A 27,694-nucleotide genomic window follows, 5' to 3' on the forward strand; every position below is an offset into this window, starting at 1 on the left:
TGAAAATAATTATTATAATTAGTAACTGAGCACCAAAAATAACTGAGCAGCAAGTCAGCATATTATACTGATTTCTGAAAGATCATGTGACACTGCAGACTGGAGGAATGATGCTGAAAATACAGCTGCAGATTACAGGAATAAATGACATTTAAACATATATTCAGAAAGAAACGTGTGATGTCATGCATTCTGGGATTTCCTTATGCATAAAGTATGCATGCACTTGTGCCTTCAACAGCTCACTAGGTTTATCATGAGAGCTCTGCTGTGTGTACCTGGAAGCGTCCAGCTTCTGCTGCTCCAGCACGCGCTGCTGAGCCTCCCAGCTGACCTTCTCCTCCTCTAACTGACGTCTCTTCTCCTCCAGCTCCTTATGCTGGGCCTCCAGGTTCTTCCTCATCTGTTCATGACGCCGCTGCAGCTGAACACACCAAATCACAGCAGCACAGTGAACTCAGACTCAACAACACAACCATCAATTCAGAAGAGTACACAGCGGGAAATCTCTGGTGCTACCTCTGCCTCCGAGTCTTTGAGTTTCTGGATCTTCTCCTTGACCTTCATCTCAAACACCTGCTCCATCTCCATCTCCATCTTCTTCATCTTGGTCACATGTTCTCTCCTCTCCTCCTCCATCTGTGCCAGCGGGCTCCTGCTCACATCCACACACACGAGCGACAGCATCGACACACATTCATTAGATGCTTTACTCAAAGCCTGACCGAGCTTTAGAGACAAATGATGCAGGAGCAGTAGGGAAGAGAGGAGCCTGATGGGAAGACTCGAGGACCCAGTGTGAGTTAGTAAGCTGTTCTGCAGCGGTGTTAGTGTGCAGCCGCTCACGAAGCACAAAGCCAACATCACGAATCAAACACTCACAGCAAATTAACTCGTCAAGACTATATACAGATAATCAGGAGCTGGATTGTGGAGGACTGAAAGCCTGTACACACCAAATCTAATGAGAATATACAGAATGGAGCAAAAGTTTGCAGAATGATATTATTCAAATTATTCTGAGTTTAATGTGAGTGACTTTTACTGTCTGAAAAACAGCACATCTGGATGAAAGTAAAAATGCATGTTTTTCCATGATTCAGTTTAAAAAATAACAAACAAAACAAACTAAACAAAACCCAAATCACAGTCCGCAAAAAACAAACAAAAAACTAAACAAAAATGACCCACTCAATAAAAAAACAGACAAAACAGATCACCTGTGTTGACTTTCATAAAGCTAAATGTGAGTTTAGTTTGAGCAAACTTTGTTTTAATAAGACCGATATAACATTAATAAGACCGAATAAACATTGTTTTTAGATTTTTTCATTGCCCAAATTGACCAGCTTTTGCTGCTGCTAATTATTTATTACATTTATATGAATTGTATTTATTATTTAATTAATTTATATTACTTTAAATAAAAGCTCTAGAAAATATGAAGCTTTTAAAAATGGCTTAACTTGCATGTTTTTCTTTTTAAGCTCTTTGTGAACCTACATAAAATATTACTTACATTTAGTTAACGCACTTGCATTAATGTAAATATTTTCTTTTGTGACAGCAGCTGTGTTTTTTTCTGGCTTGTAAATTTATTTAAATTCATGATGTTTTTCAGAACCATCTCTTAATCTTCAGAAGAAAAGTCAATCGTGTCATTGCATGAAATCAAGAAATGAATCCCAAACTCTGAATCAAACAGGGACCGCTTATAGCAAGTGTTTTCAACCCGCTGAGCCTGATCTCATTAGGTTGGACTTGTCTGAAACTAAAAAGTCCAGGAAAAAAACTAACTAAAAACCAATGAAATGCAAAGAAAAAATTATCACACAAACCAAAAAATGCAAATAAAATAATGACAGAATCTGCAAAAAAAAAAAAAAAACTAACTAATCCCAAAAACAATCAAATACTAATTTTGGTTTAAAAAAAAAATATATAAAAATAGACAAACAAAAAATAACCACACAAACCAAAAATGCAAAAAAAAAAAATTTAAAAATTAAAAAACATAACTGATCGCAAAAACAAACCAACATACTAGTTTGATATAAAAATAAAAATAAACGTTGTGTGAAAGTGTTTATAAGGACACTGCTTTATTTCAAAATTATGCTGTGCCCAAATATTGGTATGTACAGGCCTTTACTCCAATCAGTATCCAAAATACTTTACCATGAACATGTCCCGAGTTGACTAGCTTCTTAAGAAACACATTTGATTTACTTTCAAGTCTTCCAGCAGACATAAAGCAGGATAAACATCCTTAAATTGGCTAAAGGAGGACCCACGTGCTACAGAACAGCAGTTTGACAATGTCCCTAAGACAAAGCTGGAAGTGCAGTGACACACACTAGTGAACATCGATCAGGACGCCCGACTCCGAACGTGAACAGACGAGGAGAAAGAGGGAACAACAGAGAGCAGAGGAGAGAGGACAAGACGAATGTGAACTTGTGCACGACACTTACATGCCATCAACTGTGTCAGATCTAAAATCAGAAAAACACAAACACTTAGCATGCTCACACTGCATGGAGAGTTAGAAAGAAACAACGTTAGCAGCTGAATCATGTACTTCTGGTGCTCCTATGCTTTGGTTAAGATGGGGGCTCTTTTCTACACAGTAGCGTTTGGACTGTATGTGAGGGTTAGTGACAGGTCTGTGCTGTTAGGAAGCCTGGATGTGTCGACTGGTTCAGTATCACTGCATTGACTTATTATCAGCATTGCTAGCATGTGTTAGTCTAGCTCTGGGCTCCAGGTTTAGACGTCTCTACACTGATCGGATGTGGTGATCTGCTTCATGTGCAGTAAAATGACATCAGAAAATCATGTTTGTGTACACTTGCTGAAGTATGGCTTGAAATGAAAACACTCACTTTGTGAGCTGGCCGCTGTTTTTGTTGTTGTCTGCGCTGTTGTAAGTGACAGCGGCCAGTTTCCTGCTGCGATAGTTCTCGTAATGGACGTTGTTGGTCACGTCCTTCAGGTCCTGCATGTGAGTTCTGTGATTGAGGAGAACAAATAAATGACAGATTTACATCACAGCGTGTACAGCTCTGTCTTATATAATCAGAAATGTTTCTTGAGCAGCAAATCATCATATTATACTGACACTGAAGAGTGGAGGAAAGATGCTTTACACCACAGGAATAAATCCACTCACACAGGAAACAGTTATTTTAAATTGTACTATTATTATTTCACATTATTGCTGCACTTCTAATCAAATAAATGCAGCCTTGGTGAGCTCTTTCAAACATTTGAAATCTTGCAGACATTCAAACAAAGGTTTATTACAGTGGGCCACAGATGAATCGCTCTAATATGGATGTTTCTGAAAGGTCATCTGACTGATCAGGGGTCAGTTTTGAGGGATTATGAGAAAGTCAGCTCCATCGAAGGTATTAGTGCTGGTGTAGAAACAGGGTTATGTACCTGATGAGCATGTTTCGAAGGATTGTGAAGTCACAGTGCTCTCCGTTCTCCACTGAAAACAAAATCAGTTTAAAGTGAATCAGTATGGCAACTGGCATACTATTAATCATATCTAATGAAATATAATCTTAATACATTACAGACAGTGGCTTACTTCATACTTAGTACCATTTCTTCATTGTTAGACACAGTACACACCTTACATATCGACTATTCTCATAAAAGTATGCAAAACTGCATAAGAATATCCAACAGGGATTATATACAGATAATCTGAAAAGCAGACTGAAAGCCTATACACACTAAATCTAAAGTGATTCAATATATTGAGCAGAAGATTGCAGAAAAAATAATTCACTCAAGCTAATGCAAAGTATCATTCTGTGAAAATAAATAAATGTTATACACCTACTAGATGAAAGCGAAAATGATTGCTTGTACATGGTCTAATGCAATTGAAACAATTCACAGATTAAACAAAACAAATAAAACTTTAAAACTAAAGCAAAAATAAAGTAAAAAACAAAAATCAACTGCACCAAAAAAACAAACAAAAAAAAACACAAACTAAGCCAAACAAAAAAAAAAAAATCAAACAAAAATAACCTACCTGTTGAAAACAAAATCATTTGTGCAAAACACACACAACCAAAAAACAAAATTTCAACTAAGCTAAACAAAAATAACCTACTCATTGAAAAATGCAAACTGTGATCAATGTTTGCAAAACACACACACACTAAAGATAAACTGTTCCAAGAAAACTAAACATTAATCAAAGCTAAGCACAAATTGAGACGAAAATGAGCTACTTGTTGAAAACAAAATAATGTGCAAAACACACAACCAAAAAACAAAACAAAAAACAAAACTCACATTACACTAAGCTAAACAAAAATAATCTGCTTGTTGAAAACAAAACAATAGTTACAAAAAAAAAAACATTAAACCAAGCTAAACAACAAATTAATAAGAAAATAACCTACTCATTGAAAACGGAAACATAACAAAAAAAGGAGTAAGCCAAACAAGCTGCTTAGCTAGCTGAAGCTCTTCTGACAGTGAGACAGGGTCCACTCATTCCTCTGCTGCTGTAATGTATGAACTGACCAGCAGGTGGCTCCTGATCTGGCCCTGACTTGTGTCTCCTGATGAATGAAGCAGACCTCTCCCTCCTTCTCAACCACATGCCATCTGTGTGCTCACATGCTGCTGAAAGCATCTCAGGCATTCAAACCTACCCTCTTAAAACACAGATAACCACTGGATCCAAATACAGCCATCAAACCCACAGCCCTCCTGATCACATCTGCCTTTTCTATCAGTCTAGAGCTGACAAACGCTGAGCTCAGACACAATAACCCTGCTCTCAGCACGGCTCGCTCCAGAGGATCCGGCTCAGCGACACTGGTGTTATCAGAGGTCAAAGGTCTTTCAGGCAGGCATCAGCTCCAGCCAAACCGCTCTGGTGAGCGAGCAGATGTGACGAATCTAATCAGCATCTGATCTTCTGCTTCACTGATGACTTCAGCCAGGCTCATATTTGGTACTGTATGTATATGTGCACGGTGGATCATGTGACCGGCTCTACAGGAGCTCTCTATCAAACGATACACACACTTCCTGTTAGCAGATCACTTGGAGGACAATCACTTCATTATGCTATTCTGACTAATATAAAAAAGTGTGCATTTAATGCCAATATGGTGTCATCATCACAAAGAAAATTCTTATTGCTAGTATTCACTGGTTAATTATTAATGATGAATTAATGCTCTTAGGACAAGAACAGATTTATATTTTCTCTTCCGAGGGAGGGCGCTGGATACATGATATCCTGTCCTCCGGCTTTGGTTTGGCCATTTAAAACATAACCTGACTGATGATCACAGTCCTGATTGATTCACTGGAGGCTAGATGTCTTCTGGGGAACATTTCACAAGCTTTTTGTCCTGTCACTGGTCAAATTGTTTTATCATATTCAAACTGCACAATAAGAGCTACATTTCTGTCTGAAGCCCAAACTGTGTGGGACGGCAACAAAAGCTTTAGCAAACATCGCTAATAAAACTGAACAAATATATTCAGATCTACACACATCTGTCTGTTGTGTACTAGAGAACATCAACAGCCTCAGGGTCCGTCCTACCCTACAAACACACACACACACACACACACACACACACACACACACACACACACACACACACACACACACACACACATATGAAGGGGGAGGTGACCTTTCACCCCTTACCTTCTGCCACGCCCCAGGGGTACTGCCTGCCCCGTACACGCTTCCCATTGACTTCGATGATGGTGTTACTGCCCACCACAGCCAGCGGCAGACGCTCCTGAGAGAGAGAGAGAGAGAGAGAGAGAGAGGCTGGGAATGTCAGGTGACTGATATTGACTCTCAGTGTGTGTGTCTCTGTTTGACCCATTTCCCTGATGGGTAATTTAGGGAGCCAATATTTGAGTAGTTAGTGCAATCTGAGTAAGGTTACTATCGTTAACTAAAAGCATTTCATTAGCTGAAAAAAAAGATGAGATGAGATGTAAATTTATTCTACATAGACATTTTAAAAAATGAATAAAAATGACTGACTCTTACCACGATATCAGTCCGTGTGATATGGATAAGCCAGTCGATTTGTGAGCTTCACTAGAGCGTATATCTCATTTTTATTTATTTATTTATTTTCATTCATTCATTCATTTTAATTCATTCAATCAAGCAGCGGTGCTTTATCATTTAGTCCAGTTCCTGTACTTCTTAAAAAAAATGATCCGGTCCTAACCAGGTGTGACATCCAGTGTTTAGTATTATTTAGAAACTATTATAGTTTTTTATCAATATTTTTATATTTTCAGGTTTCGTTTAATTTTTTTAGTAATTTGTTCTGTGCTTCTTAAAATGTATAATAGTTTTTAATTTATTTTATTATTTATTTTTTTAAGTATTTAGAATTCTTTTATATTTCAGTTTTATTTTTATTTTATTTAGTCATTTTAGTAAATCAACTTACACCTAGCACAAAACGTCTCTGTTATGTATGGTAACCCTTGTTCCCTGAAGGAGGGAACGGAGATGTCACGTCGATGACCGACTAATTGGGATATCGCTTCGATAGACCAGTCTGCTTCGAGTTTAAACTAAACAAGCCAATGCACATTGGCATGCAATTATTGCATCCAGCTGCCCCTGATCACAGCGTGAGTATTATAAGGCAGCAGGTACAATGCATAACAGGTTTTCGCTGAGGAGCCGAGCCGGTGACCTGGCGGCTCAGCGGTGGTACTGCAACCGTTGTGACGGGACATGACGTCTCCGTTCCCTCCTTCAGGGAACAAGGCTTACCATATGTAACAGAGACGTTTGCTTTCAGTCAGTCACCCTCGATGTCATGTTGATTACCGACTAATTGGGATCCCTACCAAAGCGCCATGGGTGCTGCCCCTTCCAGTGCCCTGTGCGAGCCGCCTGCGCCCCTATTAGGTGTAGGCTGGGGCTTGGAACAAGTAGTTCCACACACCGTTAAAGCACTACCTCACTGGGTGAGACTGGATAACACTGGGAAAACGTACTCGTTCCACTTGGAATAGGGACGCTGTGGAAGCCCCATCCTTCCCAAAGGAGTTTTCAGGAGCAAATACAAATATAACATCCGTTTAGGTGTATATGGAGAAACTTAGGTGATTAAAACCCTCTTGGGAAGGCAGATGTCTGCCGGGGAAACACAGGCTCTAAGGCTATACCGTGGACTATACACATACGAGTACCGCTTAGGTCTCAATATGGAACCCAGCCTTCCATGGTTCTCACGGATTCAACATGAAGGCCTGGCACTGGACATTCCACTGTGTCTGGCTGCCTAGGGTGATGGAGGATCTCAACAGGGTCTACAGTACGGACACTCTGGAGCAGTTTAAGCAAGCCGACACTAACCGGGGCGTCTCAGTGCCACTACCCGTTTGAGGTGAAAACACAGGAGGATACCGGCTCTGCACGAAGGCTACAGAACCTAGCGAACGTGTAAAGGGGTCACCCTGCCCACAGCTCTACAAATATTTGTCAGCGAGGTGCCACGAGCCAGCACCCAGGAGGATGCAACACTTCTAGTTGAGTGAGCTCGAAACCTGAATGGGTAGGGCACACCCTGCGCCTGACAAGCCAGGGTTATGGCATCCACAATCCAGTGGGCCATCCTCTGCTTAGAGACGGAATTTTCCTTTCTGCCAGCCTCCGTAACAGACAAAGAGCTGGTCTGAGGTCCTAAAGTTTTGTATCCTGTCTACCTAGCAACTCAATGCTCGGTTGGGACAGAGCAAAGCCAGGACTTGGTCTGCCTCCTCCAGGGGCAGCGCTTGCAGGTTCACCACTAGGTCTTTGAAGGGTGTAGTGGGAACCTTGGGCACCTGGGAGTCAGCCATCCCAAACTCTAGGCACGAATCGTTGACCGATAATGCATGCAGGTCCCCTACCCTCTTGATGGAGGCCAGTACAAGCAGGAGCAGAGTTTTCAGTGAAAGAAACTTAGGACACAATTGCATCGCTACTGCATGGTCCGCCCGTGGGATCGCCAAATACCGCGCTACTGGCGGAAGTGGTTCTCGTCTGTCGGCCGCCAGAAGGTAGCAGAGCCTGGTTCGCAGCTCTGTGATGGCCATCTTCCCGCAGTGGGAACATGGCTCATCCACGAAGGCCACCTCAGCGTGCTCGACGCCCAGACAAGTGAGGCAGCAATCGTGACCATCACCCATTGCCAGGTAATGATCGCAACCAGAAACGCACAGGTGAAACGGCATCCTTATAAGAGAAATTAGCTCTTTAGGAAATGCTCTTTTGGTGCTTAGGCACACAGGGGAATTGTCCGCTTGCAACACGACAGGGGGTAGTGCAGCATGAAGTGTGCAACCCACTCGACACAGGAACGACCACCGCTGAAGCGCCGTCTCGCCAACACACAAAGCTTCCTAGAGCGTGCTGAACTTGTAGTTCACAGCAGACATGGTTAAGCAGAATGATACTAACGCCCGGCTCTGAAGCGAAAAGCTGGTATGCATTGCACCTGCTGCCTTGTTATACTCATGCTGTGATCAGCGGCAGCTTGTTGCAATAATTGCAAGCCAATGTGCATTGGCCCATTTGGTTTAAACTCGAAGTAGACTGGTCTATTGAAGCGATATCCCAGTTAGTCATTCATCAACGTGACGTCGAGAGTAACCGTCTGAAAGGGAACCAGTCTTAAGTCGCTTGGGTATATTTTTTGCAATATTCAATAATACATTTATGGGTCAAAATTATCGATTTTTCTTTTATGCCAAAAATCATTAGGATATTAAGCAAAAATCATGTACCATGAAGATATGTAAATTTCCTACCGTAAATATATCAAAACATAATTTTTGATTAGTAATATGTATTGCTAATAATTAATTTGGACAAATTTAAAGGTGATTTTCTCAGTATTTCTATTTTTTTGCACTCTCAGATTCCAGATTTTCAAATAGTTGTATCTCAGACAAATATTGTCCAATCCTAACAAACCATACATCAATGGAAAGCTTATTTAGCTTTCAGACGATGTATAAATCTAAATTTCGGGGGAAAAAAAGAAATGTGGTCCAGGGTCACATATATCAGCTACTTGCCAATTCAACATTTTTCTTTTTCGTTTACATTTTTCTTGTAATATTTATACTCATTTCAGCTTTTTAATAGTTTGAGTTCCCAATAACAGCACTGACCCCATCTCTCTAAACCTCCACAATCAGTCTCACCTCTTTCATGCTTGATTGTCTCAGTATACTGTAAATGAAGAGCACTTCGATCCAATGACTAAACCTGGATAAAATACCTGACACTGTGTAAAGTCTCCAGCATCCTCTCAGGGCTACACTGAAGATAGTCGTGAAATAATAAACCGTTAGCAAACCTTCTGATGCTGCCATTGCTCCTGGGAGCAGTGTTTGGATGAGTATTTCAATATGTGCTGTACAATTTCCTTTCAATAGCACAACAAACACTCTGCAATTTGGCACAATTTATGTTTTTACTTCTGTCACACCTTGACAAAAACAGATTTCCACTTCAAAGAAGATGAAACCCCAGAGGACTGCCAGCTATTAGATAATCATCATGGACCGATGGCAACTGATGGTTGAACAGCTAGCGGTAAGTTTTCCGGATGGTTCATGCTGGTGAGCTCATTTGAACCACTGAAACTACAAAACACCTCCATTTTGGCGTTTTGTTTGAAATCACACCCATAGACTCTTTGAATCAAATTTCATTTGAAATCTATCGGGGTCTTAACGTCATTCGGACTTCCCATCTATTAGTCAATTTTGAAAATATTCCCTAGTGTCAGTACAAAAAGAATCATTCATTAACTTTTGTGAAGACACAAACCTTAATCTTCTTGACTAGCTTGCTCTCCTCCTCGTCATCAGTCTCCGGGAACTCATAGATTTTGATCTTGTGTTCCTGGATCTCTCTCATTATCTGGGCAAAGAGCAAAACAAAAAGGACCGAGTGAAAAAACAATTGGAGCTGACAAGTAAAAAGACCTGCTATCTCCCAGCAGGCTCTGTGGCCTCTTAGTGTCACGGGTTTGGGATTGCATTTACTCTAAGGAGTCAGCGTGAAAACCTTGTGTAGACAGATTTTTCTCTAGTGCTATGATCAGCTCTTACTGGAGCCACCGTTTGCAACACCCCAACACTGCGACACACACACACACCCACACACACACCAGTCGCTTCAGCTGGTTTGCAGATGTTAAACTGTCCCACATTCATTAGTTGAAACACTGGGAATGCTTTCATGATGCCAAGACAGGGTGTAACTCCTGCGTCTCTATGAAAGGCTGTTCATGAGGGAGGGCAGTTAATATCAAACTGAATGGAGGCTGAATGTTTGTTCATGCACATGAAACTTCAGCAAGCTTACCTTAGGGATAATAGAATGGAAAACAAGATTTTCTTTGCTTTATGAAATGAAATGTACTATGTACACATGGGATCTGTTCCAAAACCTAGTGAGCTGCCTAACTAGACAGAATTCGAAGGCGTCATAGATGCAAACGCTGGCACAAAACCTATTAAGAATAATTATAACGTGTTAAAAGATATTGTTTTGATTTGAACCAGTACTGCATGTATCCTTTGAGGAGACAATCCCATAACAGAAAATCAAGAATTTGTAGTATACTAAAAAGGATCAATACAATTAAAAAAATTGCTCTGTCACACTGTTACATTTGTAAAATAACTCGCAGTGTTTCGAAATGTTTGGAATTAGCGTGAATGTAAAAAAGCTAATCTGGAATCCTCTGCAGTTTGTAATGCACATTATTTAGCAACCTGCGCCACCAAATTTATGTGAACATTTATTAAATTCCATCCTAATTATTATTGTGAAATACTGAACAACAATGTGACTGACTGCATTTAGATTAAATGAGACCAACAACCTCAACTCTATCACTAACATGGTAAGGGACTTTAAACTCCATTCACAGCCAGCTTATGACTACAAGGATCACAAACAGAGAGAATTATGATGTTTTTGGGGCAAGGAACCTTGTTATAAGTGGACTTAAGGGTGGGAAAACCCCTTAAATCTACAAGCAGACAGTTTGGCATCAGCACACGATCACCCTCACCTGCTTCTTGAACTGCTGGCACTCCTCTGGAGTCAGTGTGTCTGCTTTGGCGATGAGTGGAATGATGTTCACTTTTTCATGTAACCGTTTCATGAACTCAATATCCAGTGGTTTCAGTCTGACAAATAGAGAGAGAATGTGAGGGTTTAATGTTTCAAGTCCAAAAGCAGGTGCATAGGTCTCCTCTGTAGAGCAGTAGTGAAGGATCACATTCACACTGGTGTTTCGACAGCTTGGCTGAACTTATAACTCGACTCGTAGTAAAGCCCCCTGTGCTGCAAGAAGAGCAATAAATAAACGGCAGGAAAATTATTTGTGCCTGTCCACTCAGGCCACTGACTACACACACACTGGATTCACATCAGCAGGAGAAAAGTTTTTTTTTTTAATTTTGGGTCTTCACTAAATCAAACTTTAATTATACGTTTCAAATAGACAGTGAACTGTGACATTTTATCAGATTGACATCCTGAGGAACTGAGAGGAGGATTTCAAACGAAGGAATAGTGATTTTTGGCATACATGCTCTTACAAAAACACTTAAATATAAATGTGTGACATTAGCATTTTCTGACAACGTAACCTGCACTTTCCCAGGCAAAACCTATCACCAATGTGCTGTAGGTCTTTGAGTGGTTGTCAACACATTGCTATAGGTTTGCTAAAGTGTTTTGAGAGATGATAAAGGAGTTGCTATGTGGTTTCTAGAGTGTTCAGGGCAGTTCTTCACTGTGCAACAGTGGTTTGCAGCTACTGTATGTGATTATGTAATAGCCCAAGTCAAAAGAGTTCACCTGCAAGTCTCTTTAAAATTCTTGTCCCTAGATGCACCGATTGCAATTTTCTTGGCCGATTCCAACTGTTTTGTAAGCGTGAATTGCCAATTCTGAATCCAATTTTCTTTAAGATCTATAAATGACAGCATATACAAAAAAAATCTACTTTTACTTCAATGCAAAAAATTATTTACATAAAAAAAGAAATTATTAAACTCTCAAAAGGTATCAACTCTCTCCTATGGAAGCACATGGGTAGCGATATTCAATTTGCAATGTAATATGCAAAATGACAATGCAATATGTAAAATGACAATGCATTTCTGTATTTACATTTACATTTTCCAATACATTTGTGCAACGTTTGGTGCAAAATGAAAATGAAAATTAAATTACATAATTTTCATTTGCCATTTCATACACCAGTTTTAATATGTAAAATGAAAACTAATTTTACCGCTTTATAAGTTGCAAAATTAAAATGAAAATGTATTACAGAAATGATTAGATATGTCTAACATGTTCAAGCAAAAACTGTGGCAAAATGATCATTTAAATGCTATTTTTCTTAAATGCATTAACACTCACAGTCAAGACACTTACGATTGCATTTTCATTCAGTGTCCCGCAATGAATGTAGCAAAATTCAATGTGCACATTGAAAATGCATTCCGAGCCGATCACGTCTCCGCCCCCTCGCGCCATGTCAATCACTGCGTGAACAAGGCGGGGCTTGCAGAAGGTCAGAGACTCAAATCTCAAGAAGAGGATTCAAGTGAGAGAACATGGACAAGACAGTTGGCCCATGTACGTTTTGATCATTTCGGTTTATGGCTTCAATATTACATTCGCACTTGTGGGCGGAGCTGAAACGCTGCTTTCATCTGATTGGTCGAATCGCTCCACCTTCAGCTCGGTCTTTTCATTCTTTCAGACAGAATAAGAGTCAGTGCGAGTGAAGCACTGTAATGTCTGAAACTACCGCTCACTGTTAATTAGCATAATATTTGAATCAGATGATGCTGGCCACATAATTCGTGCTGCTGCGACTTGCAAGAGACCCCGTTAAATTATTTCTAGGTTGTAGTATTGTATTAATATTGTCCCACTGATAAAAACAGTGCAAATAGTTCTGTCTCCTTGGATAACAGTGAAGTGGAAATAAATATAGTTAAATTTATGAAATAAAATTAAATAGGATTTTTTGGGAAGGTAAGTCTGGCCAGTTATACAGCAACACGAGTCAGACGAGTCTGAAGATCTGAGCTGAATTTGGTGAAACATTAAAGTTCTAGTCTGTGTCAATTACTCTCATAATAAATAATATTAATAATGTTACCCGTATTTTTCGGTATAAGTTGCATCAGTCCAAAAAACACATCATGACGAGGAAAAAAACATATATAAGTCGCACTAGACTATTAAGTCGCATTTATTCAGAACCAAGAGAAAACATTACCGTCTACAGCCACGAGAGGGCGGTCTGGGGTAGGCTACAGGAGCACAGAGCAGCATAGAGCTAATTTTACTATTTTTATTTAGAAATGTAACTATATTATTTTTTACACTTATTTATTAATGTCACACACACATACCTAGTGCCTTATGACTTAAAAGATGAGAGTGGTAAATGTTACAGACATGGAACTGTTCAGTCTATTATTGATTTTTATTTCCACTTCACTTTTATCCAAAGAGACAGAACTATTTGCACTGTATTTATCAGTGGGACAATATTCATACAATACTACAACCTAGAAATAATTTAACGGGGTCTCTTGCAAGTCGCAGCAGCACGAATTATGTGGCCAGCATCATCTGATTCAAATATTATTCTAATTAACAGTGAGCGGTGATTTCAGACGTTACAGTGCTTCACTCGCACTGACTCTTATTCTGCCTGAAAGAATGAAAAGACCGAGCTGAAGGTGGAGCGATTCGACCAATCAGATGAAAGCAGCGTTTCAGCTCCGCCCACAAGTGCGAATGAAATATTGAAGCCATAAACCGAAATGATCAAAACGTACATGGGCCAACTGTCTTGTCCATGTTCTCTCACTTGAATCCTCTTCTTGAGATTTGAGTCTCTGACCTTCTGCAAGCCCCGCCTTGTTCACGCAGTGATTGACATGGAGGGAGGGGGCGGACACGTGATCGGCTCAGAATGCATTTTCAATGTGCACATTGAATTTTGCTACATTCATTGCGGGACACTGAATGAAAATGCAATCGTAAGTGTCTTGACTGTGAGTGTTAATGCATTTAAGAAAAATAGCATTTAAATGATCATTTTGCCACAGTTTTTGCTTGAACATGTTAGACATATCTAATCATTTCTGTAATACATTTTCATTTTAATTTTGCAACTTATAAAGCGTTAAAATTAGTTTTCATTTTACATATTAAAACTGGTGTATGAAATGGCAAATTAAAATTATGTAATTTAATTTTCATTTTCATCTTGCACCAAACGTTGCACAAATGTATTGGAAAATGAAAATGTAAATACAGAAATGCATTGTCATTTTACATATTGCATTCCAAATTGAATATCGCTACCCATGTGCTTCCATACTCTCCATCTTTTCCACCGCAGAGGAAACAGAAGCTGCATCTGCATTTACACAGACTGTTTAACAAAACTGAGGTGCATTAAATGCTTTTACACCAAAAAATGTCAAATGCATAAATAATGTTGCAAGATTAATGTTTTAAATCTTTTTTGAACAACCAAATAAGATATGTTGGGGAAAATGCAATAATACTTTTAAATGTGATCCCAAGTCACCAGTAGGTGGCGGTAAATTAATGAGCAAGTTGTTTAGTCATTCATTCAACCGATTTGTTCAAAAGACTGATTCATTCAGAAACAAGGCAAGTGACTATCTTTATGAACAGGTCAATGACTCACTCGATTCTTTCAAAAAAAGTGGATTCATTCAGTAATGAAACACAGAGACACAACAGTACTGCCCTGGCTTGATTGATACATTTTTTGCTTGCGAATTTGAGCAAAATCAGTGTCACATTGCAATCATATAGACGCTTTAATCAGGCTTCTTGTCCGATCTTTTCCTAACTTCGCAGTATTCCCTGACTTCTGGATGTGCAGACAAAAGCAGTCAGAGCACGACTTTGAGCCACAGAAATAATCGGTGTGAGAGAAAAAGAGCAAGAAAAGAAAGAGATTCACACACATGGCAAAATTAACACCTGGCAGAGAACTTTTAGTTGGATGTGTATGAGATTTAGCTTGCAACAACACACGTCATCTGACAACAACTTGGAATGGAAATGCTGAAAGTGCAATAAATCCTGATGTACTTGACATCACTTTAGAGCTCACCTCTAAAAGCTCCTCAACAGCAAAAATACAAGCCAAGAATACAGACTGTTTGAGTGCATTTAATGCTTGAAAAAGAGTGCCTACCCATGACCAGAGGGGGCGATGAAGTACAGACAGCAGTGCACTCGGCTGTCAGGCATCAGGCGTCGATTGACGCGTGACTCCGCATTAAGGTAATCCTCAAACTTGCTGTCGATGTGATCGATGACAGGCTGCCAGCTACAGGACACACAACCGGCATCTCAGAGTCAACAACATGCAGACGTAATATAAACAAATCAGCCATCCCTCATTTACTAAACACCAATGTCAGGAGGCTTCAAGCTATTTTACACATGACATGCAGAAAATAAAGAAATCACACTTACCAGTTACTGTTATCCACAGCATCTCCGAACCCTGGCGTGTCCACGATGGTGAGCAGCAGCTGAACGCCTCCCTCTTTAATCAGCACCTTGGACTGCTCCACCTGAAAAAAACATGACCACAAACCTAAATAAATAATTAACTAACACCGAAACGAACAGAAATCTTGATTTATAAGTTCATTTAGGACTAAATAAACTAAAATAATAATAAACACAATTGCAAGAGGAGGATTAAAGCCTGTTCACATTAAATCACGCCAAATGTGACCAAAACGCACTCAAATTCTGATGCAAATTTGTATTATTTCCTGGAGAATGTTTGCATTCATACACTTACAAATGCCAACTACATCTCATAACACTGATTCCACTTACATACTCATTTCAACTAAATATAGTCAGCAATTAATTGTCATAGTTAAATCACTTATTTTCACTGCAGTTGTATGTAGCGATTTTGTACTCAAAAACCAACAGTTCATCTTAATGTCTTTTTTTGGATGCCTGTTTTAAACATGATCTGAAAGCGAACATCTTATTGGTTAACAAGTTTTGTACTAGGTATAAAGTGTTCTTATTCAGACTAGCCTACAATCATTATGCTAATACAAAAGTCCTAAACCGACACCAGTATCTGACTGAAATATGACATAGATATGAAATAGATCTGCATGAATGGGCTGTTTTCAGAGAACTGTGGGGAAATTTTGAAGCAGATATGCGAACAGCAAGAGGGCCAACACTCGTGACGAGCACATACGCTCAGGTTTCCATTCAATTATGAAGTCAATATCAGGGCCTGTAGGGCTCAAAACAACCACTCAGAGGGTTTTCTGTGCACATGTAAGAACAGCTCAAAAGGGAAAGCAAAGGCGTTCTGCTTCTCTGAGCACTTTACCTACATTAGTTTGGAACAGTTGATTGGGGTTTAACCCAAACGTATTAAACATTGGCATGTAACTTGCACTTTGGACATGAATGATACCTCAAGTCATGTTGAGAAACTCTTCTATCAATACTAGAGGCTTTACATTTATGGATCACATTTTCTAAGCCTTTAAACATACTGTGAAGCAGAACAGATTCAGCCCACATGTGTGCAACCACAGCTAAAACGAGCTCAAGCCCACACCTTTCTATGTGTAGCATAAAGCAGCTGTGGTCTGAGACAGTGGCTTCTGGGTTTGGGTTGTGCATTTTATGATTTCCTCCTAAACAGCCCTCAGCGTTCCACAGCTCAGACGGACACCACCGAGCCCAGCGCAGGACATTCATTTCATGAAGCACACCCCCCCAAAAAGAAACTTGGCCAAACAGCTGGGATGGAGGAGCTACACATCCTGCTTTTAGCGAGCGTGCAAGTTCAAACTGATGAATTGTGTCAACTTGTGGGCCATTCATGGTGACTGCCAAACATGTTGCATGTTAAAGGTAAGGTAGGCGATTTCAGAGAGGATAGCAATAGCAAGCTAGCTTTAAAAGCATAAGATTGAATGCAGTGCTGTCAGATTTGCTCATGTCTAATTCACCGGTGAGAAAACATTAGTAACAAAGCGCATTATATCACAGTAATAACGCCTTCCATTCAAAATTGAAATCTGTCATCATTTATTTTCCTGTTTTGTTGTGCTAATCTCATTATGGTTATCTTTCTTCCACAGGATACTCAAGAAGGTATTTTGCAGATCTTTCATACAACAAAATTGCACATGCATTAAAAATGGCCTTTATTTCTAGTAAGCGATTGACCAAAATATTGGCCAGGACATTGCCATATCGGCTGATAAGTAGTTTAAGCAGGATGTTTATTTTGACATCTTGTTTGCTATGTCATATTAATGGAGTATTGCATGTACATTTTGTGTGCATGGTCTTTAGATGAGGCTAAGTGATTCTGATTTAACAGATCTCACATACTGATCATCAGACTGGTTAGAGTGCTTACTTCCTTTTCATTCATGTTTTTAACCATTCCTTTGTTTTGTAAATGCCATAATATGATTACAAAATCAAGAACTTGAAATCTAATGTGTAAATGTTTTTTTGATTTTAGAAGTGTAAATGCTCAATAGGGCTGCACGATATTGGGAAAAAAATGTCATTGCGATATTTAATTTTTCTGCGATATATATTGCGATATGAAATCTAATCTAATTTATTCTTACAAACAAAAATGGGGTGAGCACACTTACATTCTCATTTTAAATGATTTAAACATCAGAGTATTATTTACATTAGTAAAGTAAATTAATTGTTTGTAACTTTAGGATATGGTTTGAATTGTTAACATATTAACTAACATGAATTTACCACGAGCAATACTTTTGTTACTATATTTATTAATCTTTGTTTATCTTAGTTTATAAAAACACAGCTGTTCATTGTATGGTAATGTTACTTCACAGTGCATTAACTATGTTAACAAATACTGTACAACTTTTGATTTCAACAATGAAGGCTATAGCCTAAATGTTGAAATTAACAATGTTGCAGAAGTGCAGTTTAGTAATAGTAAATGTTAAATAATGTAATTAAATAGTTTAATAAATAGAAAATTATTGTAAAGTGTTACAGATCTTTTTATACACAATTTAGACGTCTCGTGAGTTCAGTGTTGGACAGGTCAGTTGTTTAAACCATTCATTAAATTGAATTGGTTCAAAGGAATCATTAGTTCGTGAATCAGACGTGTAAGGCACGCGTTGTGTAATTATCTCTGCAGTTTAGGATAATCGCACAACATGTGACAACACAGAAAACATTTCATCACTGGATAGTTTTGTTGTTGTTTTTCCGACACCATTGTGACAATTGATTTTGATTAATATGCGCGAGGGAGAGAGACAGCGCTCGTGTTGTTTGAAGACTGTGAAGGTGAGTGTGTGCACACGGCCGGGGCTCTCTCTCTCTCTCTCTCTGCCCTGTTAAACTAACAGGACTTAAAAACACATGCAAATGATAAAATTTCACTCTATGATGGTTAAGCTGTGCAATCAATCCGTGAATCACATTCGTCAAGGGCCGGGGAGCAGCCATTTATTGAATGGAAAGGTACAATTGTGAACATTCTTCAAAATACATATTTTTGAGTTAAACAGAAAGAAGGAAATCCATACCAAGGAGGAGTTTGGAACACCAAAAAGGCACATGAACAATGAAAGTTAGATTTTTGGGCAAATATAATATCCTCCTGCTGAACATGCTCTCTCCCCCTCACGGATAATAAAAGTAGCCTACCAAGAAAAAAAACAAGTAACCTGAGAACACACTGGCAAATCCTGCTACATTTCTTTCTTCTCACTGGAAGTGTTGTTTTCAAAACCATTAGCCCTAGCTGAGAGGCCATGGGGATGTTTTGGAAACATGAGTGAGACGATGTACGTGCAGCCACCGCAGATCTGTCATTCTGTAAATTACCAACTCCACAGAAACAGAAAAAAGAAAAAAAAGAAACAAGCAGAAATGAGGCCAAGAATGCCGGAGAAATGGCTCCATCAGGAGTTGGCCGGCTGTGGAATGCAAACATTCGTTCTGCAGGAGAGCATGAGGATGCCTGCTGCGGGCCATGTGGAGGATTCATGTGCGCTTTACGGTTTGCGCTGAGCAGGTGATCTCAGATTCCACTCAAATCTGACTGTGAGCATTCGCCAACATATATCACACTCCTGACCTCTGACCTTTAATGCCGACTGCTGGCAATGTGCAGAGACCTGGGGCCGGATTCACCAAACATTCTTAAGCATAAAGAATTAAGAATTCTTCTTAACTGGCATTTTATTCTTATTTTCTAACCTAAGAAAACACTTAAAGATTTTTTGTATTAAAATAATTCTTATTGTTCTATGTTCTTAAAGGGTTACTCCACCCCAAAATGAAAATTTTGTCATTAATCACTTACCTCCATGACGTTCCAAACCCGTAAATGCTTAGTTCGTCTTCAGAACACAATTTAAGATATTTTGGATGATATTGCCATTCACACAAATAACGCAGAAATGCCACAAATTTGAATGTGTACAGGCATTTAAAAGTGAAGAGAGGGAAAACTCCAATGAACCCCACACCCAGCGTAGTAACCATCCACAACTATTGTTGCAGTTTTCTTCAGAAAATTTACAAATTCTGAGAAAATATGTCCATTTCAGATTACTATTATGTATTACATTACAGCATATTAGTATACTTGCAACTACTGTATGTTCTTGAGACAATTTCATCAGCCACTAAAAAATTGCACTGTGAAATTGCAGAGGCACGTGCAGAGGTGCACCGCAGCACATCTGGGGTGAAGTTTGGATTGGCACGTCAAACACTGAGTTTATAATGGCAAGTGCAACGACAGAAAGCACTTTAAGTGTGATATATCATCCAGCAAGATACCATGCTCACCAAACAACACACCTTGCCCCAGTTACAAACCCATGATGTCTTCTCTAACTTCCTCCGTCTGTACAGCAGACCACAATGGTTTCCATCAGACGCATGCTACTCATTTCAACACTGTTTGGCCCGAAATTAGAAAAAAAGCAACCACAGTGAAGTAGCTAAATGTCTGAGAAATTAGCAAAAGTTCTACACTTTGCACTTTCTCTAAAGAAAATAAATGCAATAGTCTTCATAATAAAACCTACAACCGATCTCTACCATGATTTACCAACTGATGGTTATAGCATCAAAAAAATCAAATAAAAAGGCAAAAGCTGGAGAAAACTGGCTAGTGTACTGATTTCAATCAGTCCAGTGTTCATAGGTTTTCTTAGCAGTTAGCAGGCTGTGAGACAACGAGAACAACAGAGGTAGCCTTAAATCTTTGAAAACGCATTTAAGAGAAGTGACTCAAGACTGGTTTGAGTTTCCCTGTGCACTGAAGTAAATATCAAGGCAGAAGCTGTGGTCCTGAATTTGGTTCAAGCACATCATTTCAAAAAGGGTCCACTTCCCTATGCATGATCTAATTCCTCTCAATAAAGTGTGCCTTCAGGTGTTTTGGTTCGCACAATACTGTAAAGACCCAAGTATGCTTGTACGTGTAGCCTTTTAAAGCATTGTCGACTTGAGGTGTATGTGAAATCAGGTGGCTTAATCCTTAACTTAAAACTTAGTCCTGTGTCTACTTTATTTTTCTCCAGAAGTTATGATCGTTAAAATAACTTTTTACTCTTTTAAACTTAAGTTGTGGCTCATAATAACCCTGTTGTTGATGTTGTTGTGGTCTCCGCTATTTTGTTGTTGTTCCGTCTCTTCAGTTTCATTATCTAGTTTGGGAAAAAAGACGCATGGTTTCAAGCTGCACTTTTTAACCAATTTTAAATTGAGTGCCGTGTTTTTAGAGCGGATTGTATTGTGTGAGATGCTGCAAAAGACACAAGCGCAGCCTAATGAAAAAAAAAATAGTAAAACATTTAAAATTCATTTATTTTGTGCTAATTATACTACAAATATATTTATATTTATAGTGGCAGTCACACAGAAATGTCAAACTGGGGCTGGCTGCATAAACTGCTGAGACTAGTCTTAAGAAGTTAGCTATCTGATTGGTTTTCTTGTAGACCGGTCATAACTAGGGATGTAATGAATAACTGCAAGCCAGTTGAAAATCGATTCAAATATGTGACGATTCAAATCAGTTGAGATGCTAAACAAACCGTGATTCAATCAGGGGTAGGAGTTTATATGAATGTATGTCTGAGCAGAACTTACTGTCTTTAGAAAAGTTAAGATGGTATTTTTTCTTTTCATCTTGACTCTGTATAATAAAGTTCATAAGTGCAGCGCTGCTTTGTTTACAGCGGAAACCAAGGAAACGCTTTAAGCGCCACCTGCTGGCAGAGAGAGAATCTAATGTTAAATGCGAAGAGCACACAAAGCATTATTTTGTTTATATGAAGAGATTTCTTTTGTGTAATTTATTTGATTTGGGGCTCGTTTTAAAATTTCATTTTCATTTTGTTAGTTACATTTACATTATATTTAAATTTGGTTATTTAGCAGATACTTTTATCACAATTAGCACAATAGAAGCAATGAAAACCAACAAAAGAGCAATAATATGCAAGTGCTATATTATTATAGTGTTATATTTCATTTTTACAAAGAAACGTGCAGCATTTTTTCCAAAAAGATTGGTCTCAGTCCACTTCCAAATGAACTCTGGTGCAGGTTTGAATGAAATATGAACGCATTAAGGACCAAATACTTCTAAACTAACCAAAAACAAGAAGTAATGACAAGACGCGACACTATGCAACATGATCTGACAACGAAGGATGAGTGGTCTATCTAAAACAAAATGAGCAGAGGGCAAACGTGGAGCAACGAGGAGGTAAAGTACCTTTTATGAGCTCTTCGTGAGTTCACAGGTGATGAAAATAAAATCATAAGTACAATGAGCGCGCTAAGTCCAGTAGACGGCACTAGGTGTGTTTGACTTAAAGCAGCACTGGGCAGACCAATCAGTGAATAGGTACGTTCCGATTGGTCTGCTCAGTGCCACTTTAAGTTCAACACAGCTTTTGTTTGGGTGTTCAGTAAGTTCCATCGTGAAATATACATCATTCAACACGACCAATCAGGTTGTGAACGTATCACTGTGCTTTTAGGTTCGGTATCTTTAGGTTTGCTGTCAAAATTGCCAGTGTGAACGTGAATGTGAACAGCAGACCTGGACCAAATGTATCGGTTTTTTTTTTTTGGTCCTAATCAAACAAACCAAGAGAACCGAACTACAAGTGTGAACGCACCCTTAAAGTCAGCTAAATTGGAACAACTAATTTTGTACTTGATGCACTTCAGTTGTGTGGAAGTAGTGCAGAAAGATATTCTGAAGTATATCTGATTGTGCTGAAGTGGAACTACTGCAAGTATACTTCAGGTACACTTTAAATATCTTGCATTTAAAGACTGATATTATAGAGATCATACATTCCTTAGTAATAGTGATATTATAAAACTTTTCAGGCATAATATTATGAAATGTGCATTGTACAATAAAGAAATACTCCAAATAAAGTTTAATTATAATTTTTTATCAATTATAAGTTGTAAGTGATAGGTCAATAAATATGTTAATGGATTTGAAACATACTTAGCAAAAAAACAAAAAAACAAAACAATGCTGGTGCTAATTTTTATAAGCAGGGGGTAACTGGGCACTGAATTTAACAAAGCATGCAAAGTTCACAGAATTAAGTCTTTGAAAGAAATTCAAAAGACTTTTTTTTTATTCAATTCAGACTGCACTCAAAAGTGTTAATGTTCTAAATTCGGTTTTATTTTTATTTATTCTTTTTTTTATGACATTGTAAACAGCACAAACCAAGCTAACTTCTAAACCTAACTTAAAAACGCTAACCTCCATCTTTACATTGATATGCCAGGGTCAGTTCAGGACCGTGATCAGTTCGCACTTTAATCTGATATTGGTCAACCTTATATAAAAAATAAATATTAGTAATTAGTAAATTGTGCACACAATTTAGCAATTCGAGGGAACGAATGAGTTAAATTCAAATTTGTATGCATGATTTATATATTTTTTCTTGCATGTCATGTGTGGGGCTCCATAAAATGGAGCACTAAGGCTTGCATAAACATAGCTTAAGTTTCCTGGGCACTGAAGAAACCAATGCAAAATCTGTTGTCCTGAATTTGGTTCAAGCTAGTTTGTAAGGCTTCACAAACAAAAGGGTGACCAAAAGCTTTGCTGCAATGTAGTTTGGCATTTGTTGCTCATTGAGACTTGCAGACAGGCGGGTCCAGTTAAGCTTTTAGAGATCCAATTGGCGCTATTCTCACTTTCCTTCCACACCCTTCAGAAAGGATTGCACTCGTTCCTGTGCTCAGTCTGTAGAAATAACATTTTGGTAATATGTAGTATAGTTTCTGATGAATTTGAAAGCTGAAGTGTTAATCATGGGTCCTATATGGAAGCGTGCAGGGACATGTAGATGATGAAGCAGCGCTGTTATCCAGCTATGCTGAGAAACCAGAAAGACAGAGTTTCCTCTTCAGCCTTCCGACTGCTCTGCATATAGATGAGTGAAGACACATGCTGCAGGCAACAACTGAAAAACATTTAGCTGGGTTTGACACAGAGGAACGTCTGACAGAGAAACCCTGGCACTGTGATGTCCATTGAAGCATGAGCTGCTGTATTAATGATCCTTTTGTGAAGACTTTAATCATTTATTCATGTGACCATGAGTGAATATGTTTGGAAAGGGAGAAAGAACATAAATAACTACATGGGCTCGATATTTACCATGTCATAACCTGCCTTTGCCAAGAAACCGCAAGACTAGCACAGTCAATTGTACTTCCTCGCAACTCTTCCTGTGTGAGATTTTTATCACCCTTCTACAGACCTGCCAGCCTGAAACAACACTCCACAGAGTAACTCCAGACAGAACTGCTTTTGCAAACATCTCTAGTTAACACAAGCACTGTATTCTTAAGCTACACCCGTTTAGTATAAAACAATGAAGTTATATATGAATGGTTGAATAATTCACAATAAGACCAAGAACGGGTGAAATTCATTGCCACGCCAAATTCAGGTTTTATGAACTTTGGCTTGACTTTTAGCCCTAAAATACTAAAACCAAAACTAAACAAAGAAAGATAAAAAATCCTTAAATAAATAATGTCCCAGTGTTGATTCCTAGACAGACAACTCATTTTCATGACTTTAAGGCATGGAAATCCTTTTCCTTTCCTAACAGAAATATCAGAAATAATACTTCAGCAAAAAGAGAGTGACTGTGCACGAAACAATTAATGAGCATGTGATTTTTTTCTTGAGATCAAAGTCTGTGCAAACACACCTCTTCATATGTATTTGCAGTTTCACGTGCAATGGAAAGACTTAATCCGAAGTGTGGGTTTAGACAAAAACAGCAAAGTCACATGTAAACAGGTCAATCTGTTGGATTTATCTTTAAGAAATGTGCAGAATCTACAGTCGTGGCCAAAAATATTGACACCCTTGGTAAATATGATCAAAAAAGGCTGTGAAAATTGATCTGCATTGTTAATCCTTTTGATCTTTTTTAAAAGAATTCACAAATATGTATCCTTTCATTGGATAATAAGAATTTAAAATGGGGGGAAATATCATTATGTCACTAATACAAATTCCTTGTATACGCAAGCATACTTGGCAATAAAGCTCTTTCTGATTCTGATTATGAAATAAAGTTTTTCTCAAATACTCATTGGACACAATTATTGGCACCCCTAGAAATTTTTATGAGTAAAATATCTCTGAAGTATATTCCCATTCATATTCACAATTTTGAGCACTCCAGCGTGATTATAAACATGAAATTATCCAGCCATGGCTTCCTGTTTCACAGAAATATAAAAAGGGGGGAAAACAAAGCCCAAATTCATCCATCAAAATGACAAAAACCAAAGAATATATTTCTAATGTGCATCAAAAGATAATTGAGCTCCACAAATTAGTGAAGTGGCTTTAAGAAAAGAGTTAGAGCAGTGAAAATTACCATTTCTACCATCAGGGCAATAATTAAGAAATTCCAATCAACAGAAAATGCTATGAAACTGCCTGGAAGAGGACGTGTGTCTATATCGTCCTAATGTGTGGTGAGGGGGACAGTTTGAGTGGCTAAAGACTCTCCAAGGGTCACAGCTGGAGAATTGCAGAAAATAGTTGAGTCTCGGGGTCAGAAAACCTTTAAAAAAAATTGTCAAACAGAACCTACATCAACACATGTTGTTTTGGAGGGTTACAAGAAAAATTCTCCTAGCTCACCCAAAAACAAACTAAAGCATATTCAGTTATCAGACATGGCTGGAACTTCAAATGGGACTGGCTTCTATGGTCAGATGAAACTAAAAAATATATAGCTTTTTAGCAGCAAACACTCAAGATGGGTTTGGTGAACACAGAGATAAAAAGTACCCCATGTGTACAATGAAATATACTGCTGTATTTTTTATTTTGTGGGCCTATATTTCTGCTGGAGGTCCTGGACATCTTGTTTAGATACATGGCATCTTTGATTCTATCAAATACCAACAGATAAAAAAATCTGTAAGTGACTGACTCTGTTAGAAATCTTATAATGGGCCATGTTTGGATCTTCCAACCGTACAATAATTCAAACACAAACCTCAAAAACAACACAGAAATGGCTCACTGAGCTCAAAACCAAGCTTCTGCTATGGCCATTCCAGTCCTCTGACCTGAACCCTACAGAAAATGAGAGGAGTGGACTGAAGAGAAGCAGCAACATGGAGCTGGGAGTCTAAAGGGTCTGGAGTGATTCTGGATGAAGGAATGGTCTCTGATCTCTTGTGAGGTGTTCTCTAACCTCATCAGGCATTATAAGAGAAAATTTAGACCTGATAAACTGGCAATTGGAGGTTTCAAAAAGTACTGAATAAAAGGGTGCCAATAATTGTGGCCAACGAGTATTAGAGGAAAACATTTATTTCATAATGATATTTCCCCCCATTTTAAAAACTTATTAAAACAGTTGGCACCTGTACTGCGTTTGAGCTCCGTCACTATATTCTTTTTATCAACTATTTTTATCTTAAACATCAATTTTATACACCATCGTTTCCGTTTATATAACGTGTGAATATATCCTCTATTGTATTCTACAACAAAAACAATCAGAGCGCCTCGTTATCACTAGTTTTATTTTGATCTCCTGGGTCCGCTATTAGCTTATAGCCCGTTAGCATCAGCGGCGTGGTTGCTGCTAACTGCGCTTACATTGCTAATACTCTATTCACACACATTACCATTGCTGTACTCACTGTTACTTGCTTTAATGGCGGATGAATGTCTACCTTTGATTGCAGGCGAGGACACGTTCGAGCTGCATTCGGTGCAGCTCGAGCTCAAGGCCGTGGAGAAGCAGATTCGCGACCTGGAGGTGAGGCAGGCCCAGCTGAGAGAGTGGAGAGCCGCGCTGGAATCATCCCTGGCTGACGCTCACAAGTCCGGGGTAAGTATACAGCGTGCTGTTAACAGTCCCACCACGTCTACTCCTTGTGTTTCTCTGCACAGGCCCGGTGCACCCAGGACGCGATCTTCCCAGATGTCCTTCACTCTGGCGCCGGGACACCACGGACCCTGGGTGCATCCATAGTGGAGGACCTGAGCCAGGCCCGGGGCGATGACTTCTCCCCCTCCTGTCTTCGAGATCTCCACCCGGAACCACTTCGCTCCCCTCCGCGAGACGGGACCCGACGCTGTGATCATCGGAGACTCCATCGTCCGACACGTCCGTGCTACGTTAGCCGAAGGTAAAGTGCACACTCATTGTTTCCCTGGTGCTCGTGTTCTCGATGTTTCTGCGCAGATACCCGCAATCCTGAAGGCCGACGAGAGCCCCAGAGTGGTCTTGCTTCATGCCAGGGTTAACGACACCACGCTGCGGCAGACGGAGACGCTGAAGAGGGACTTAAGCCGTCTGATCGAGACGGTTCGCAGCACGACATCTGCGGCGACGAACATTGTGTCAGGACCACTGCCCACGTATCGACGAGGAGACGAAAAGTTCAGTAGAGTTTTTGCTTTAAATGAATGGTTGTTGTCATGGTGAAAAGAACAGAAAGTGCTATTTGTTAATAACTGGAATCTTTTCTGGGAGCGTCCTAGGCTGTTTCGTGCTGATGGTCTGCACCCCAGCAGAGGCGGTGCGGAGCTGCTCTCTGACAACATCTCCAGGACACTTCGCTCCATGTGACAATTGGAAGAGTAAGACAATTCTCAAATAACTATTATGATGACTTTTGTTCCACCCGCTTAAATGATAAAAGTACTTGCGCTGAAAAATCTATTAAGACTGTGTCTGTTCCCCGAATAGTGAGGTCAAAATATAAATTTAATGTAGGATCTAGAAAAAATCTTATCGTGATTAAACCAGAAACATGTAAAGTAAATGAACAAAAACAATCTTTAAAGTTTGGGCTCATAAATATTAGATCACTCACACCCAAAGCAGTTATTGTAAATGAAATGATCACAGATAATAGTTTTGATGTACTCTGCTTGACTGAAACCTGGCTAAAACCAAATGATTATTTTGGTCTAAATGAGTCTACTCCACCAAA

At 39.1% G+C, this 27,694-nt stretch overlaps 1 protein-coding gene across 4 annotated transcripts in view; it reads right to left on the minus strand.

Moving 5' to 3' along the window:
• LOC132104492 (septin-7-like) overlaps positions 1 to 27,694 on the minus strand; it is a 393,004-nt gene that overhangs the window by 662 nt on the left and 364,648 nt on the right. For all 4 annotated transcript variants that reach the window (XM_059509994.1, XM_059509993.1, XM_059509992.1 and 1 more), the window contains exons 4-12: positions 15,605 to 15,705; positions 15,321 to 15,455; positions 11,115 to 11,232; positions 9,860 to 9,952; positions 5,702 to 5,798; positions 3,445 to 3,496; positions 2,886 to 3,011; positions 520 to 655; positions 279 to 424 (exon numbers count right to left, since the gene is read on the minus strand). In XM_059509994.1, coding sequence (XP_059365977.1) covers positions 279 to 424; positions 520 to 655; positions 2,886 to 3,011; positions 3,445 to 3,496; positions 5,702 to 5,798; positions 9,860 to 9,952; positions 11,115 to 11,232; positions 15,321 to 15,455; positions 15,605 to 15,705 — 1,004 coding nt within the window. The remainder of the gene's footprint in view (positions 1 to 278; positions 425 to 519; positions 656 to 2,885; positions 3,012 to 3,444; positions 3,497 to 5,701; positions 5,799 to 9,859; positions 9,953 to 11,114; positions 11,233 to 15,320; positions 15,456 to 15,604; positions 15,706 to 27,694) is intronic.

The sequence above is a fragment of the Carassius carassius genome, chromosome 25, assembly GCF_963082965.1.
Source record: "Carassius carassius chromosome 25, fCarCar2.1, whole genome shotgun sequence".
NCBI lineage: Eukaryota > Metazoa > Chordata > Actinopteri > Cypriniformes > Cyprinidae > Carassius > Carassius carassius.